The 18950-nt window shown below is 30.7% G+C and overlaps 2 protein-coding genes across 4 annotated transcripts; one reads left to right on the forward strand and one right to left on the reverse strand.

The window, feature by feature from the left end:
* The first annotated feature begins 4718 nt into the window (after nt 1–4718).
* On the forward strand, nt 4719–8358 carry LOC100247770 (late embryogenesis abundant protein At5g17165). Of its 2 annotated transcripts, none has more exons than XM_002274923.5 (2): nt 4719–5005; nt 7830–8358. In XM_002274923.5, exons 1-2 carry the CDS (start codon nt 4896–4898, stop codon nt 8113–8115), a joined length of 396 nt encoding a protein of 131 aa, XP_002274959.1. In that variant the 5' UTR covers nt 4719–4895; the 3' UTR covers nt 8116–8358. The 2 variants fall into 2 exon arrangements, with proteins under 2 accessions (XP_002274959.1, XP_010662149.1); XM_010663847.3 differs by having other exon boundaries at nt 4733–5005; nt 7833–8358.
* Nucleotides 8359–14021: 5663 nt separating this feature from the next.
* LOC100257976 (pentatricopeptide repeat-containing protein CRP1, chloroplastic) lies at nt 14022–18406 on the reverse strand. 2 transcript variants are annotated; one of them, XM_019225864.2, is made up of 9 exons: nt 17086–18400; nt 16131–16283; nt 15918–15989; nt 15687–15789; nt 15561–15585; nt 14972–15110; nt 14700–14867; nt 14349–14461; nt 14022–14219 (listed from the first exon to the last, which is right to left on the reverse strand). In XM_019225864.2, coding segments are annotated over exons 1-5 (1512 nt in total). In that variant the 5' UTR covers nt 18268–18400; the 3' UTR covers nt 14022–14219; nt 14349–14461; nt 14700–14867; nt 14972–15110; nt 15561–15583. The 2 variants fall into 2 exon arrangements, with proteins under 2 accessions (XP_019081409.1, XP_010662150.1); XM_010663848.3 differs by having other exon boundaries at nt 14022–14461; nt 17086–18406.
* Nucleotides 18407–18950: the final 544 nt, after the last annotated feature.

An 18950-nucleotide genomic window follows, 5' to 3' on the forward strand; every position in this document is an offset into this window, starting at 1 on the left:
AACAACATAACATCATTGGTGACTAGTTTTTCCATGAGCACCATTAGAAGCGGCATGACCCATAAGACAAAAAATGATTCTTTAAACTTAGAGATAAAGAGTCTAATGCCAATCTAAAGAATTTTAAAGAGATTATTATTATTATTATTATTATTGTTGTTGTTGTTGTTGTTGTTATTGATATTGTTGTTGTTGAATTAATTGTAATGTTAGTTTCTTGTATTGATAACCATTTTAATTAAATAAAGTCTAATATTATACTTTTTTGGGATTTGGGTCATGGTGCCCAAAGGTTGCCTTTGATATCATATGAAAAAAAATACCAAAAAAATAAACTGTCGATAAGAAATGCCATGTGTCCAAACTTTTTGATACTTTTTACCTGTAAATTGTCTCATTGTTTTGTAATCGGATAGTATATATTTGTTTTCTTTTATATTCGATTTCTTTGTATCTTAATCTTATATATGCATTTATACCATCATTTAATGATTTATGTCAATAACTCAAATTGTGATATCTCACATCAGATATGATAGAAAATTTCTGATACTATATAAATATAAACTTTTTTTAACTCTGTAAAGTCATTTTTAAACTGCAAGGGCCCTTTTAATTTAAAAACAAATAATATTTACACGATTAGAACTTGACTCCGACGTGAGAGTTTGTTTGACTCCAAAATCTCGTGGAACATAACGGAGATATTGTATTTGCATGAGAAGTGTTTATAATATCTCACATCCGATATTCCTGACACTATATAAGTATGAATACTAATTCACAATTGAATATGAATCATTATACAAATCATGAAATTTTGGATCAAATTGATCCTTAAATAAAATAAAATATAAGTTTTGACCATATTTTAAAATTATTATTTAAATTAAGCCTCATTTACTTTTTCTTAAACTAATTTGAAACCTCATTTTGAAAATGTTTGTAAACAAATTAAGACTGAAGTTTTAAAATACGCTTTCTAAATTTGTGCTAAATTGCAATGTTAAGATATGATTTCAAAATTTGTACTAAAATCACAATTTTAAGATATTATTTTAAATATTTTTTTTTAAAAATAAAGCACATCGATAATAGCCATTTCCAAAGTATCTTTTGGGAAGTGGATTAAAATGTATATTTTAACATAAGGAAATGACATTCTTGATCCAAAACTCCGGATCATAAGTTGTACCTTTTCCATTTTTTTATCCTTAGTGTGAAAAGGACCTCCATTCCAATGTTAAAAGGGGGAAGCAAACGGATAAGGGATGCCATGAATGAGTTGTTTATGTGAAATCATTTTGGGTTTTGCCTTCTTTATCGATGTGACTTGTCTCAATGGAACAAAAAACTTTAAGAGATTTACATCCGAAAATAATGAGAAAAATGTATAAAGATACAAATAAATTAATGAAATTTGGGTTCAAATGAGATTTGAAAATTTATAAATTTAAATTTGAACATGAAATTTAAGTTTAAGGGTATAATCGAATGAAATTAATGTTTTTGAATAGTTAAATATATATGATAAGATTTAGACTTAAAGGTAGAAACTAATGAAATCAGGATATGAAGATATAAACAAATGAAATTAAAGTACAAACAGTAAGATTTGAAAATTTATAAATCTAAATTTAGACATTTAAATACGGATGATGAGATCTGGGTTTAAGAATACAAATGAATGAAACCAATATATAATGATACAAAAAAAATGAAAGTATAGTACAAACAATGAGATTTGAAAATTTATAAATTTAGGTTTAAGGGTACAAATGAATGATACCATAAAAATAAATGAAAATATGGTACAAATAATGAGATTTAAAAATTTATATGTGGCAGCACCCATATAAAATAAAATTTAAGGTTTTCTTTCTTTTTAGAAATGAATTATTTTTTTAAAAATAAAATATTAAAGTATAATTTTTTTATCAGCTGCCAAGCATAATTTAAAATCCTAATTATTGTCCAATTACTAGTTTCTTGACTAATTAAATATTTATAATTAATTTTTTTTATTATGATAGTAAATTATGATATTTTAGCATATTTATTTATTTTTTTAAACTATTAGGTTTCAAATTAAAATAAGAAAAATATAATAATTAATTTTAACACATAAAAATAAATAAATTAAACACATAGCACTAATAAAATACAAACAAATTGACCTCATATCAACATAATATTAAATTCCTTTTCTTTTTATTAAGCACAATAACTTTAATGGTCATCATAGTTTTTCCATTAACAACATGAGAAGTAGCATGACCCATAAGACCCAAACTTTAGAGATCACTCCAAAGAATTTTCATAATATTTTTTAAAGAGATTATTATTATTATTATTATTATTATTTTATAATTTTAGTTGGTAGTGCCTTTGAATGAATTGTGATGTAAGCTTATACATAGAGGGAAAGCATGGCTTTGTATTGGTCTACACTCACCCAAGCTAACCATCGAGGGTTGTGGATGTGATATCATCCTCTATCCTTTCTTTCTTTGATTTATTTATTATTATTATTTTTAATTTGATTATTGATGTGACTTTGTTGAAGATGAATCAACAAGTCATGGATAGGGTTTTCGAGGGAAAGAGCTTGAATGCTCTAGAATCATGTTAAAGACGAATAAGATCGATAAATTATTGTATGTTAAAGAATATGAATTTCGAAAATTTCTTAATTACCTAAAATTATAACTTAAAATATAATTAATTTACGGTCAATAAATTATAAATGACGTAGTGGCATATATTTGTGTTTTTTATTTAATGACACAAATTTTATCATTCACTTGAATGGTTCGGATTCAAAGTTCAATACGACATCAATTCGGTATTAGAGATTTTTCCTTTACAATAATAAAAGCTAGAAAATAACAAGTAAAAAAGAAAAATGTTAAAAGAGAATGATTTTATCATATTTAGTTGTACAATCGATCATTCTCATGTTTGGTTGTATAATGAAAAAAAAAAAATCAAATATAATTAAAATTGATTTAAAATTTATATATTTTAATATTATTTAATATTTATATAGTAAAAGAAAATAAGTGAAATGAATTTAAATAAATATATAAAAATAATTTATTAATTTTGAATTTATTTTTTATTTTCTTTCACTATTTCTTTTCTTGTAGTTTTTCTTCTATTTTCTCTCAAATTTTTTGGAAACCAAACATAAAGTTGGAAAGAGCTTAAGTGAATTTTTAAAATAACAATGTCCAAAAAAAATAAGAAAAATTAGGATATTGAAAAATGAAAATATTTTAAAAATAATAATTTTTGTTTTTCCTATAACATTTCAAAATAATATGCCTAATTTGAAAAAAAAAAATCAAAGAAAATATTTTAAGAATGAATTCAAAAAGGATTTTGGTTTAGAAATTTATAAAATAATTTAATAACATGTTTTTATAGAATTAATTTTTTTTTTCTAGAAGTAATTTAAAAAAAAAAATATTATAAGTAAAACCAATGTCTTCCTCATATTTATTTTCAAAAAGAAAATATTTTTTAAAAATAGTTCTCATACTTCTTGGAAAAATTGTTGGTGTTTTTTTTTTTTTTTTTTTTAAAATGTTAAAGCATAAATAAGACCACTATAATCATTATATTTATATTGGAAATGAAAATACTTTTTAAATTATTATTTTTAAGAAAAAATATCAAATTATATTATATTATTTTTTTTTAGATTTTTAGAAAGATACATAAAATTATTTTTACTTTTTTTTATTGCAATTTATAAATTTGGTCAAAATTTCTATTTTTCATATAAATAAATAGAAAAAATTCTTAGAAAACATAATATAAATAGATTATGAATTATGCAATTCCATTAATCTTAAAACAATGTGTGGATATACCTATCAAGTGGAATATCTTGACTATACCTCAAGTCTAATTCAACTAATTCGATCTTAGATAAATGAGGTTGGTTGACTTGGATTGAGTACCCCGGGCTAAAAATTGTGTTGAGTTGGTTTCAGATTAATTATTTTTTAATTCAAATTAGATTTGAATTAGCCATCAATCGATCGACCAGTCCAAGTTTTATCCCTTATTACATTCGAAATAATTTTATTATATCAAAATTTTCTCTTTTATTTATAATTTTTTCGAGTAAGGTAGATTAATTCTTTAGAAAAGAGTAATTAAAGTAAAGTTATTAGAAGAATAAATTTATTGACTCTAAAATTTTTAGAGATTTACATTGAAAAAATAATGATTTTAAAATGGTTTAAATATAAGGATGATTAAAAAAAAAATTATTTTCTCAAATTAAAATATTTGAAAATGATATTAAAAAATATAAAATAAATTTGTAAGATGTTTGAATTTTATAGAGAAGCTTCTGATTTTAAATTTAAAAAATAAAAAGAAGGAATTGTATCGAAAACAAATTATTTCTTTTTATGATTATTTGTTGACGCATTATTATTATTTTCAAAATTAATAATGGATTCAGCACACGTCAAGGGGCACAAATGGTAATTTCAGCTAAAATAATGTGGCTTTAATGACCGATTGCCGTTCAACAACTAACGCCGTTGCGACGGTCCAGAATATTCCCGGAGAATACGTCTACGACAAAAGCTAACGGCGTCAATACTAAAGGACATAGACAACAATACTCCTTTTTGTAACGGTAACGACCGTCAAAAAAGTAGACGGCAACGGTAGTACTGGAGAGTGTACGGTAGGTGAGGGCTGTTTGGCGGGTGAGAAACTGACACCCTCGCTTTTCTCTCTCTTTTTCCTCACTTTCTCACTCCCTATATATATATCTGGGTTGAGATTTCGTTAGCAGAAGAAGCCATATCCACTTCTCTGTGCTTTCTTTCTCTGTGCTTTCTTTCTCTTTAGAGGTTGAAATTCATTGTATGGCAGCCAATCCGAAGAGCCGCGAACTCGCCAGCTTGGGGAAGCGAGTCGTGAGCCAGATCTGGAGCAGCAGCTCCCGCGATCCTGCTCTGCCAGCTGTTGCTTTCAGGTGAAGTTTTCTTTGAGCTCTTCGGATTCGTCTTGTTTCCCGCTTTTTCTTGTAAAAATTTTGCCGGCTGTTTTCCGGGATAATATTGGAGGATTTTCTGAAGTTTTTAAAATTCTTTTTGGGGAGATTTATTCAGGCAGCTCGTTAATGGTGATTTGGCTCATTTTTTTCAGATTTTTTTCTTAAGATTTTTGTGGTTCAATTGTGTTTGGTTGCTGAGAAAAGAGGTAGGTGAAGGAAAGGGATGTGAATTTTGACTCACTCAACCAAATATTTTTGATGCAGCTGTTTGCGTCAGTCGGAACTTAAAATTATATTCTCAACCGAGAAAGTCACATGCAAATTTATGTTCTACTTTATTTCCATGCTTTCCTTTTCCTCTCTTTTCTCGGTAACCAAACTGCAGGGAGGATCTCCGAGATAGCTCTTTGTATTTCATTCCTTTCTTCAACAAAGAAAATTAAATTTGGATTCTCTTTTTACTTTTATTATTCTTCCTTTTTTTCCTCTGATTTCTCGGCAGCAAAACGAACACGAAAATCATCGAACCAGTTATTTTAATCTCGATAAGATCTTCTCTCCTAAAGCCTTCCATTTTTTCTCTATTTCTCACAAAGACGATTCATCTCCCATCCTATTTTCCTCTCCGATCCTTGAAATTTTTCACTTTTCCGGCACCGACCTCGCCGGAGATATGGCATACTGTACGAAGAACTTACCAGTAGAAGATGACGTGGCATTGCCACCGCTTTGCACCTCATCACCGTGTCCCGCCACGTCATCTCCGATGAACAACCAAATATGAATTGACAATAAATTTAATATTTATTTATTTTCTTTCTCATTTTCTCTATAATTTTTTTATTAGAAAAATAAGAGAATCAGGTGATTAGCAAGAAAAAAAAAAAACCCTCAAATCCAACAAGGAAAAAACTTTCAAATTATTATTCTTATATTTTTATGAACAAATTTGCAGTTGGATGAGTTTTTGCAGATGAATTCAAATGTGGGCTTGTGATTTAAATTTTGGGTGTTTCTCAAAACTGCAGATACATGCCAAAATCGATTCATACATGATAGCTCCCTAGGGTGTTACCATCCTTGGTTGGTTTTCTTGATCTAGTTGAATAAAACCCGTGTCGGATTAGCTGCATACTTTGCATGTGGCTTATTGATCATACCGCCTTTTGTGTCCGAATATGCTTGTTTGATCCTTAGTCTAAAGTTTGACTCCATCGTGACTATTTATCATTTATTAATCACACACGCATACACATATACATATGCATATATATTAGTATTATTAAATCACTATTGTTGTCTTTGCTGTAAAGGCAAGGATGGCAGTCCAGATCCCATTAATGGTTAGATTTGAATGGAATCACCACTCCATATTTGACATTTCTAGCTACAAATCAGTGGCTGAAGATGGGTTTGTGACCAAAAAAGGTCAAAACAAACTCTATGACATTGGTGTTTTGTTTTCTTCATACACATATGTATATATTAGCATTATTAAATCGCTGCCTTTGCCTGGACTGCAAAGGCAGCTATGGCGGCCCAAGCCTGATTACTGGTTAGATTTGAATAGAATCACCACTCTATATTTGACCATTTTTGCTGCAAATTGACGACTGAAGAGGTATGACCAAAAATGGTTAGAACAAACTCTATGACATAATGTTTTTGTTTTCTTCAACCCGTGTTTTTGGTGGCTTAGCACCAGCCTTTTCTACAAGCAGCATGGAAAACGCACCCCACCTTGTTTTTTAATTCAAATCTGCTTCTGAGTAGTTGGCAAATCCTTATCCAATTGCGGTAGATATATTTGGGTCATGTGACTTCCAAACCTTGACGAGTAGAATAATATGTCACTAGTGGCACCTACCCATATGCCATGCGGCTTGGATCACACCTACCCATATGGTTGGGCTATTTAATTTAATGAGTTATACTCAAAACAAAGTTGTTAGGAGTGCCATTCGAGGTAGGGAAATAAAGTATTCATTGCCAAATTAAACTATCCTCTCACCTGAATTTTGGTGTTAGGTTGCTTAAACTGTTTGATATAGATGTGGCTAATGAAGAAGTGTGTAATTTGTAGGAAAAATAAATCAATGTATGGATATGCTACGCTTTTTCCTTTTTCTCATAATGGTTCTAACTTTCACGTTACTATTAAGATCATGCAGTGGCTCCCATAGAAGTAGTTAGGTCTTGTGCCCAACATCATCCTATTCCAAGTGATGGCTCACATGCCTCCATAAACCCTCAGAACCCCGCACCAGCCGGCCACTGTCACTAACCCTAAACCTTCAGTTATCATTATCTCAACGCCACCTGCAAGAAAGCTTCATTTCCTAACAAGAAGATTGGGTAGGGGTTTAGGGAAGGTTTGCTTTTAGATTGAAGTTACCCTGTTTTTCAAATCATTGGTGATGGGGTGGTTGTGTATGGGACCCCAGTGCTGGGCCAATTTCAGTGCCGGTTGGAGACCTGGTTGGACATACGTATCTTGAAGGAGAGCCATCACCATAGTACTGCTTGCTATATTTTGGAGGACACACCAGGACGATCAGAAATTATGATGCTGAATAGGGCCAGCCACATGTGCTAGCCAGTCACTTTTTTGAAGATTTTTGTTCCTTGGTTCCCTATTCGATATTCCTACTCAGAATTAAAGCATCAGCTTTCTTTAATGTGTTCTTCCTGATAACGTGCAGATATCTTTTGATATATCTTTTGGTTGTGGGTGGGGTAGGACTGAGGTTGGAATCTCTTTATACGTATTTTTGTTGATGCATATATATATGGGATTATGCAGCAGGAGTGCCCATTTCTCCATATATGACAAGAACCCGGATGATCAACTCCCCCCGGGTGTGGTCCCCGACGAGCTGATCCAGCCCCAGTCCGACAAGTACTGGGCTCCACACCCACAAACTGGCGTGTTTGGCCCAGCTGCCGAGCAAAACGCTGCAACTGCTGGTGCAGGAAGCAGGGACGGTGGCTTCTTCTCCTCGCCAGTGAATGGTGGTGGAGAGTCGGTGCTGGAAGAGAAGGCGTGGTTCCGCCCCACCAGCCTGGAGGACTTGGAGAAGCCTCACTGATCTCAACAAAAGCGCATGTGAATAAGGCCAAAGCTCTCCCATCAGAGGATAGGTAACTGGAACTGCTACTAAAAATATTTAGTAGAATCATAATAATAAGAAGAGTAGTAAGGCTTGGTTTTGGATGTGTATAAAAGAGTTTTACTCCCAACTCTTGTTATATGCGGTCATTTAATTAGGCTTGGAATTGGATGCTATGTTTCTTGTACTATTTTGCTATAAGACGCTTGCTTATGTTTGCCATCTTCGCATCTTCATTATTCCTATTCCTTGTAGCTAACATCATTCATTAACCCAGCATTAATCTGTATGAATCGATCCATTCGATCGTTTTTGTGATTCAAGCTTTTGGGTAGATGAAGTGAGGATGTACATAAGAAGTGGAGCCATTGAGTTGGGAGGATGAGCTTCAAAAACTTACCTCTCAATCTTCATTCATGTGAAGTGCTTCCCCTATTAGAAGCTAAAATTCTCTTTAAGTTAAAAAAAAAAATGTTTTAATAGCATTTTTGGTGATGTATTATATAACAAAAAAAAATGATAATTTATCATCTATAAACTTTTATAAGTAATTCTTGAGAGTGCTAGAAACTTTGGAAAACACTTTTAGTCATATATTTATAAAAACCCCGGAAGGGCTTGTTTTATTTTTAAAATAACTTTTAAAAATAGTTTTTGAGAATAGTTTTTGAAAATTGTTTTATAATGTTTTATAAAATAAAAAAAGTATGTTTGAAAACTTAAAATATTTTTAATATTTCTAAAAATAATTTTTATATTTAATAATTCTATATGTTTGTACCATTATTTTTAATTAAAAGATGTTATTTGAAAATGTCATGTTTTTTATTCTTAAGAATATACTATAAAAAATAATTTTTAATTATCAAATGTGTTCTTTTAATTTTTTGTTTTAGAGAACAAAATACAGTTCTTGAAAACAATAACCAAACAAACCGTAAGTCCTCCATGCTCTAAAGAAAAGTGGGGGACGTGGAGACAATGGCGATGTGTAGTAATTTTCAATCCTCCCATACCCTTGGCATGGCTCCTAAAGAACAGTGGGGGGGACCTTGGGACAAAGACTGAGTGCTATAATTCAATCCTCCCATACTCTTGGCGTGGCTACAACTTACACATATTGGGTTGGAAATTTTGTTGGACAATGTGAGTTGGGTTTTTATGAAATTTGTCATAGAGGTGAATCAGGTGATGTCTGCTAAATAATAGAAAAATGGTAAGAAAAATGAGTTGATTTCATTTACAATCTCGATATTTAATTTAATGTTTGATTTCATATTTTGTTAATTAGTATCTTTATATATGTTTCTGATATATAAAATTTATTTTGTAAAGAATAAAATTTAATTTTTTAGAGAATTATTAAATAATTTTTTTTTAAAATAATTTTTATAATTGAAATAAATTTGTAGGAATGCTAATTTATGAAATTTGAATCATTGATGATTACATGTATACCAAACTTTAGGTGTTTACTTTAAAAATAATACAAAAAATACTAACCCTATCTTTAACTTCTAAAAAAACCTAAGAAAAAAAATGAAAGAAGTAAAATGCATAAAAATAAAAATAAAAACGATAAGAAAAATATGATGGATAAATTATTTTGATGTATATTTAGAATTTATTTTATTTATTTTTTCCTGTGTATAAAAATTAAAAATAATATGAAAATATATAGGTTTTTAATTAATTTTAATTATATTTGAATATTTTATATTTATTGATAAATCAAATATGAAAAAATTATTTTTATTTTAAAGCATAAATGGTTATGAATTTTCACATGGTGTAATGTGAATGGGAGGTCATTATCATACCATGTATCTTTTTTATCCATTTTGGAGTGGACACTGGACATATAGACAAGAGAGAAAATATTGTCCATTTGGACATGTTCCTCCCACAGTGATCCCACTCTTTGATCTTTTGGAGACCACATGCCACCACCACCCACCAGTCCCTGCCTGCCTCTCCACAACCCCCCTCTATGCTCATAAGGTTGATTGAGATTTTAATTTTAATTTTTCATTTTTTTATTGGTCCTCACAACATATGAGATAGGGGTTATTTGATTAAAAGTAACATTGAAAACCCGATTTTGGAAATCTAACCTTTTATCATTTTTTTATATCATATTTTAATAAAAATGTCTTCATTCTTTTTTTCTAAAAGCAATAATTTCTATTAAAATCTACATATAAATACTTTCTTAAAAAAAAAATTGGAAAAGGGGTTAAATTCACAAATATGATGATTATTTTATCAATTCTAACCAATTTATTCTATAAGATATGCTTTGCATATTCTTCATTTTGGTCTCTAATAATTACTCTAATAATTACATATTTGATTAGATAAACTCGAGTATAATAATTACATCAAATTTCTTTCACATGAAATTAAATTTGATTAAAGTATATTTGTGGGACGCTTACAGCCGTCTAGCATGAGCCCTAAGCCTGCAAAATATGTTTAACATAAGAGCCATGTAGTATTGTTCACTTTAAGTATTAATTGTAACGAGCATTAAGTGCATTGATTGACGCAACCATTACGAAGATAAAATGCTAAACTTCAAGGCTTATCAAGATGGGAACGTGTAATCAAAGACACAATTAAGGCACTTGAGAAGACATTATATTTGGAAAAGGATAAATAGTCATTCTTCATCACAAGAAAGGTATGTTATCACTTTTTCCAAAAAAACTCTTGCTCAAGTCTTCTATCTCTGACCTAAGCTTTGGGGTGTGCCTGAAAAACCCATTCGGACATTCCTTTGTGTAGGTGCAATTGTCATCTACGTCATGCGGAGGCTAGTCGGACACCTTCTTTCTTGGCCATGGACCAATAATATTAACTGGAAACATAATCCATTTATTTATTTTAGTATTATTCATAAATGATGATTATGACCCACATGACATAATTTCCTATTTTTAAATAAAAGTCTCTTTTAAAAAAAATTTAAACTCTTGAGTCAAGTTATATATAATCATTTGAACATAATATAATTAATTAAATGAGATAAACGGGTGTTATAGACTTTTAGAAGTATGAATACAAAGCTAAACATAGTTAAAAATTATATTTGATATATTTTTTTCTTTTACTAAATTACGGTTCATTTGGTAACCAAAAATATGAATGAAAATAAGATGAATCATAATACCATGTAAAATAAAGGAATCAAAATCGTAGTGAAAATTAGATCAAATTTTCATGATGGTAAATTTTTGTTTTTATTTTCGTTTTGGATTGTAATCCTAATACATTAATTAATGGGAAATAAAACTAATCTCCATTCTTGTTCTTTATTATAGTGTTCCAAAATATGGTTTTAGGATTGAAATTGATTTTGAAATATTAAAGGTTAAATTGGTAGATGTATAAATTACATAGAAATTTGAAATTTCTTACTTTTACATCATTTTAATACCTTTAATGCACATTTTTGTATTTTTTAAGTTTTGGGTTTGAAAGAAGAAACATAGCATTGATCAAAGTTAAAACAAAAGTAATGATTTTTTTTAGTTAAATAATTTGAAAATATGCGTCAACACATTGGATGGTATTTTAATTTAAATTTTTTTGGATAACCAAATGATGGATTTGAAGCATTCCCATACCAAAACAATGATAATTATTTATTGAATAAAATTTCAAAAATTTCAAATAGCAATAATAATATTGTTATTGTTATTATTATTATTATTATAAAGAAATAGAAAACCATTAATTTGAAACTTTTATCTAATTGTTTTTTAGGAATGACAATAAAGTGGGGTTAGGACAGGGATCGGTGAGGGGCGAGTATGAGAATTTTCCATGCCCATCTCATCTCAATTTATATATTTTGAAAAAAAAAAAATAAACTTTTTAATAAAATTATCTTAAAATTTTTAATTATATTAAAATAAATATATTTTATAAATAATTAAGATTTCGTATTCGATAAAGTCACGAACTCATCTTGAACTTGTCCAAATGACACAAAATATAATGGAAAGGTGGCACTTTATGTCATCTAGCTTTGCATTTGTATAAAAGAGTAAAATCCATTACTTTGACTCTTGCGGAATTGCATTTAATTTTTGTCTATAAAAAAATAATTTTTGAGAATAATGTTATAAAATAGTACTTAATTATTCCAAGGAAAATAAAATTCTTTGAAATTATTTTGTACCAAATATTGTGAGCTTATGTACAATACAAACATTCTTAAAATATTCTTCATATTTTTATCTAATATGTTCAATTTTTTCTTGTAATACTCAATAAAAATATATTGCTTAAAATTTAATCTAAAAACTAATTTATTTTCAGAATAAATTGTTTACAAAACTAGTTTTAATAAAAAAAATTTGTGAAATATATTTTTTTTCATTCTAAAAAATAAAAAACTAGTTTAAAAAATGATTATTAAACGGACTCAAAATATCTAAGGATATGTTCGAAAATAGTTATGAAAAATAGTTTTTGATTTTTTTTAAAAAATTATTCTTTGACTTTTGTGAAATAAAAGTTTATTTGAAAACCTAAAATATTTTAAACATATTTTTAAATATGTTTTAAAAATAATTTTTATATCTAATGTTTTATTTTTAATTATTCTACATGTTTGTATAATTATTTCTTAAAATAGTTTTAAGAAAACAAGTGAAAACAACATAAAACTAAAAAATGTTCTTCGAAAACACCCTATTTTTTGTTCTTGAAAAAAAAAAAAAAACAGTTTTTGATAATCAAACACATTTTTTATATTTTTTTGTTTCGGAGAATATAAAATTGTTTTAAAAAATAGTTCTCAAACAACCTCTAAACTTTTCAACTTTCAATTTAGACGATATGACTCGAAATATATTTGGTTGTATTTATATAGTAACAAATTTTATTTTAATTTTATATTATATTATATTTTTTTATCACTATTATAGATTTAAGTGTTAAATTTCAACGGTTGAAAATTTACAAGAAAAATGTTGAATCATGATTAATTTTCAAATGTTGTAATAAGAATCAGAGGTCATAATCACCGTGTTGAATCATATATATATGTTTGTATATATATGGAATGAACATAGTCAAGAGAGAGATTGAAGTTATCTATTTGAAGATGTTCCCCCACAATGATCCCATCCTTAGATATTTGGGGACCAGATATCACTACCCACTAGGCCCTACCTGCCTCCCCACAACCACTCTCATCCCCATATAGTCTCTCAAATCATATTAGAATTTAGGATAAGGTTGATTGAGTTTTCTTATTCATTTATTTATTTTTTGTTGAGTGTCACAACATATAAGCTAAATTCTTATTATTTTTACTTATTCAAAAGATGAATTTAACATTCATATTAAGCTCATTTTTTCAAAAGACGAATTTAGCGTAATGATTTTCATAACAGTATAAACTATTTTATTTTTAAAAATATTTTTGAGAAAATGATATTGTGAATTTGGTCTTTAAACAAAAGGGTAAATTGAAATTAAAAAAATTAAAATAAGGTGGGCAAAAAAAAAAAAAAAAAATGGTGGGTCCTCCCTTATCTTCATTTCTCCCACTCACATTTTACACCAAAACCCACTCCAACGAAAAAATCAAGGTTGGTAATAATATAATCGAAGTGGGTCATGTTCGTGTCGAATCAACTCTAGGCGACTTGCTTAATAGACATGCAAGTTGACATCAATAGGACCTAGATATGATTAACTTCAACCTAAATCATCTTCAAGTTAAAGATTTCAATCCAACATGACCCACTTAATAGACAAGTGAGTTGACATGAATAGGATCTAAACATGATTAACTTCAACCTAAATCTTCTTCAAGCTAAAGCTTTCAATCAAACATGATCCGCTTAATGGACAAGCGAGTTGACATGAATAGAGTCCAAACATGATCAACTTTATCTTAAATCATCTTCAAGTTAAATCTTTCAAGCAAACATGACCCACTTGATGGACAAGCATGTTGACACAAATAGAATCTAAATATGATCAACTTACAACCTAAATTTGTTAATTTCATTTGGTTTTCAAGTCATGTCACCAGGTGTGTCAAGATTTGAACACCGATAGTCCTGCATGCCAAACATAACTAACAAGTTGTAGCTTTTGAATTTGGTGTTATGGTAGTAGATGAGGGATGTGCTCTCTCAAATCTATAAAACCAACCCTCCCTTTCCCATTAACCAAACAAGCAAACTTACCTCATTAAATTCAAGCAGATGCACGAGCTCTAGATTTTCATGCCTAATTTTCAGGAGACACCCCAGATTTTCTCGTCTTTCTCAAGTTGAGTTGCATCTGGTAATGAGGAGTTCTGTTGTAACCATCAGAACAAGATAAATTGTTAGTATATGTTCCCATTTTCATAAATTCACGAACAGAAACCGAAGTTGAGAAAGGTTATTAGGTAGTTTCTTTGTTTCCTTAAGCAGGGTTTACTTCTTTTCCTCTGAAAAAAAGAGCAGAAAATTTCATGCAAAACTATTTCACAAATTCATCTACTGCTCAACTGCATCTATGTTTTCAAATTTGCAGGAATGATAATCAAACACCTCTTAGTGACGTCCTCATTTCTTCGATATTTGTCTTGCATTTTTGTTAGCATGGACTGTTCATCCATCTTGGTTTCCTCCTTTTGATTGACTGTTTATTCATCTCTCATGTCGGTTAATCTTCTCTTCCATGTATCAGAACTCTGTTACCGTTAAATCCAGTCTCTCCTGTACAATTTGAAATGATATGGATATAACATGCTTCACTGAGTTTGGGAGGATAAATGAACTCAAATCGTAGTGTGTAAGGAGTGTTGAGTTCGTGAACCAACCTCAGAGGCCAATCACTGACATCATTTCCATCATGGGGCAAATTCATTTGGTCAGGAGAGGCAGCCAGTCCATATTTTCACATTTTGCCATTCCTTCATTCTGAAGCAGTCCCACTCACCACGGTTCCTGAACTTGATGCTGCACAGAGATTTAGCATACATTTAGAAGCTTGGGAAAGTGGATAGATATACATAGCAGAATCATTACTTGAATTGAAACTTTTGACTGAGAGATTGCTCAGCACTCAATGTCATTTACATAATCATATAAATTTTGTGCATACATGCAGGCCAAAGATTGAAAAGTTCAGATATGATACCAAGCACATGAAATACAGGGATACTGGGAATAATCCATGCAGTGAGTCACACTAGACCCACAAATTTTAAGTACTTTACCATATGGAGGAACTAAGCATTTCCAATTCGGTCTAAAGGCATCATATAGCAGTATTGCCAGAATAATGTTTGCAAGCTTTTAGAAAAATGACGTGAAAGTATAAAGTACTTATATCACATATGGAAAAAAGCATGTCACACATGAGAACCAATGGCTGAGACATCTAATTATAAGAATCGAGAGGCTTACCTCTACAGAATTCAACCGTGGATTCCTGAAAGGAAACATGATTTAAATAAGAATAAGTTGGATTCTCGATTTTGATTTTATTTATGATTTGTTACACCATAGATATGCACCCGAAGTAATACTTACAATGTCTCTGCTGCAGGACCAAAAGTGCAGTTTGAAGCATCTCTCTAGCCTTCCTATCTGGAGTACATCCAGCAGATTCCATTTCCTCATATATCTCAGGGACCTGGCCAGCATGTCATTTGAATGGATTCGTTAAGGTAGAAAAGGGAGAAACGAAACAAAACAGTGCAATTCAATTCTTGTATGGAGGAATCTAGATGAATTTAGTTCAAACAGAAGGATATACTGCACCTTGTCAAACTTTCTTGCCCTAATACATGCCTTCATAAGTGTACTGTAAGTGACCACATCAGGACTGATACCCTTCGATAACAACAAGAATGTCTCATCAGAGTCTGGGAAGAAGTGTCTCGAAAATGAATTGCATGAGCAAATCCAAAAGTGCTTTAAGCCCATAACATATCACTCCTAGTATGTGTATCATGCAAAATAAGATAGGCTTACTGTGTCTTTTATATGATGATAAACTGATAGAGCCTCCAAATGTCTCCCAGCAATGCCAAATGCATTGATCAACATGTTCAGCATTATAAGGTTTGGTTCAATTCCTTCTGTCTCCATGAGCTGAAGAACCTTAACTGTTTGCTCACATAAACCCTGCTCAAGAAATCACAATTACAGTGTTGCATGAAATCTTCATAGATGTTGGTCAAATAGAGAGTTAATCCTCTTAACTCAACTTGGACAAAAAGCAAATACTAGCATATCATCATGTCAAACTATCTATCTAATTATCTATCTAATTATTGTGATTACAAAACTGTAAATAGTTTGTCATTGATGTGGTAGGGTATAGGCCCCGTTAGCAGCACATTAATTATTTGAGGATGGTTTTTATTTTATATTTTATTTGTTATTTTTGTGGCACTGGGTTTTGAGGATGGGGTGGGAAATGGAGACCCAAGCCTTACTATGTTTATCCTTGCTAAAACATCTATCTTTATAATTGATTCAAATGCCCAAACAGAAGCATATATCATCTGGTCATAATGAGGCTAGAGCTTTTCTCAATTTCTGGAGTCCAAAGAGATGTTATTTTCTTTGCACATCCAGTGGCCAGCAAAATAAGAGCTAAATTTGCAAATGAATCTATGGCCAACTCCTTATGGCCTCAACCTTCATGGGTTGACAATGAATCTGCTACATGATCATCCGGGCTATAAATTTCAGCTTTTAAAGGCAAATCATATTCTTTACATCTAAAAGTTACTAACTGCTTCCAGTGATCAAAGTCCTTCAACAATTTCTTGGTGTCTCTAGGTTACAAATAAAAGGGGGTATCCAATCATTGGACCACAGTGAATGAATATAGTAGGTAATACACACAGAAAAACAAGTGTAAAGATAATAAGAATAAAATACGAGAAATTAAAAGGGAGTGACTAGAAAGGTGACAAACCTGTTGAGCATATGCATTTGCCAACACACAAAACATGCTAGCTGATGGCTGAATACCTTCCGATTTTAAAGCAGATATGCACTCTTCCGGGCCCTGGAATCTTCCATACTGCCCATAAATATCAACCAGAATGGCATAAATGGCACCACTTCTTTGATGCCCTCTGCATTTCATATTCTCAAAATTCCTTTTTATCACATCCCACTTCCCCTGCTCCCCTAAACGGCTGATGATAGTGATGAAGATCTTCGGGTCAGGGTACAACCCTTCTTCTTGCATCTTACTAAATAACTCAAGTGCTTTACCGACATCCCCTGCCTTGCAGTGCCACTGAATCAAAGAATTCCATGTCATTATATCCGGTTTCACGCCTTCTTCCTGCATTTTCTCAAACACTTCCAAGGCCTCACTCAACTCACCACACTTGCCAAACGTATCAATTATGCTATTATAAATCCTCTTGTCTAGTGAAACCCCCATCTCCCTTATCTCTCTCACAATCTCCATTGCTTTCTTCCACATCCCATTATCCCTATACACACCAATCACCTTACTATATACAAATGAGTCTGGTCCAAATCCATCCCTACTCATTTCACCGATAACCGCCCAAACATCATTTAACCGCCCTGCACGGCCATAATAATCAACAAGGGCCTCATAAGTTGCTCGGTTCCTCCCAATTCCTAAAGCATCCATTTCCGCCAAAACTTTATCTGCAAGCTCTAACAGGCCTTTTCTCAAACAGCTTCTAAGCATCACATTATACACCCTCAAATCAAGCTTCAACCCCAAATGCACCATTTCCCTAAAAATGGCCTCGGCTTCCAAGGTCCTCCCAACACTCCCTAAGGCCTCAATTACAGTGGTGTAACTTCCCAAGCTAAGACTAAACCCGAGAGCCTCCATTTGAGCTAACAGCTTCATGGCCTTATCAACATCCCCTACTCTGCAACTTTCCCTAATCCTAGCATTGTACACAACCCCAGAGAGCTCTTCCCCATTTTCTGAAATGGAAACCTCTTCTACACTGACTTGATGCTTGTTTTTCATGTGGGTATTGATCAAAGTTGGAAATGGTGGACCCATAAGAGAGACCATGAAGTGCATTTTCATGGGCTTATACTGCCCCAATTGTTGGTGAAACAAGGAAACCGATTGGCAACACTTGATGCTGAGCATGATGAATGTACCAATGTATTGCTGTTACTGCAAAATGGGGGGTTTATCATTTATGTATATTTTTCCACAAATTGAAGTATAAAAAAATTCTTTGCCATTTGGGTTTAGTTGTGATATTCATGGTGGAACCATGTCTAAATCATACTATGCCACATGCCCAAGGGTTTTTTATATTATTTATTTATTTATATATATATATATATATATTTTTAAATACCATAGAGTGATATTAAAAATTTTATGATAAAAATTGTCACATAATACTGTAAGTAAAATCATAAGGGATGCAATAATCATACTAAAAAACAAGTATGAAATAATCCTAAGGATGCATCAACATCAAATTATATAATTTTATTTTAAAGGGTGAATCTTTTAAACTTGATCAACCATGAGTATCGTCTTTTGAAAATATGTATTTCACCTAACAAAATTAATTTATCTTTCATATTAACTTATCTTTTGTATTACTGTGAGTATTTTAACTCATTTTTTTTTTAAATACAAGTTAAATATTTTTATATTAAACTTATTTTTTCAAAAAAATAAATTTAATGTTTTATTAAAGTTACTTATTGTTTTTTATAGAGCTAAAAGTAATCCAAAAATCATTTCCAAAATAATTATATTATCATTTATAAGATCAAACAAACATGATATTGAGCAATTTTTTTTATTTTAAA

This window comes from Vitis vinifera, chromosome 16 (assembly GCF_030704535.1).
Source record: "Vitis vinifera cultivar Pinot Noir 40024 chromosome 16, ASM3070453v1".
NCBI classification, from domain to species: Eukaryota; Viridiplantae; Streptophyta; class Magnoliopsida; order Vitales; family Vitaceae; genus Vitis; species Vitis vinifera.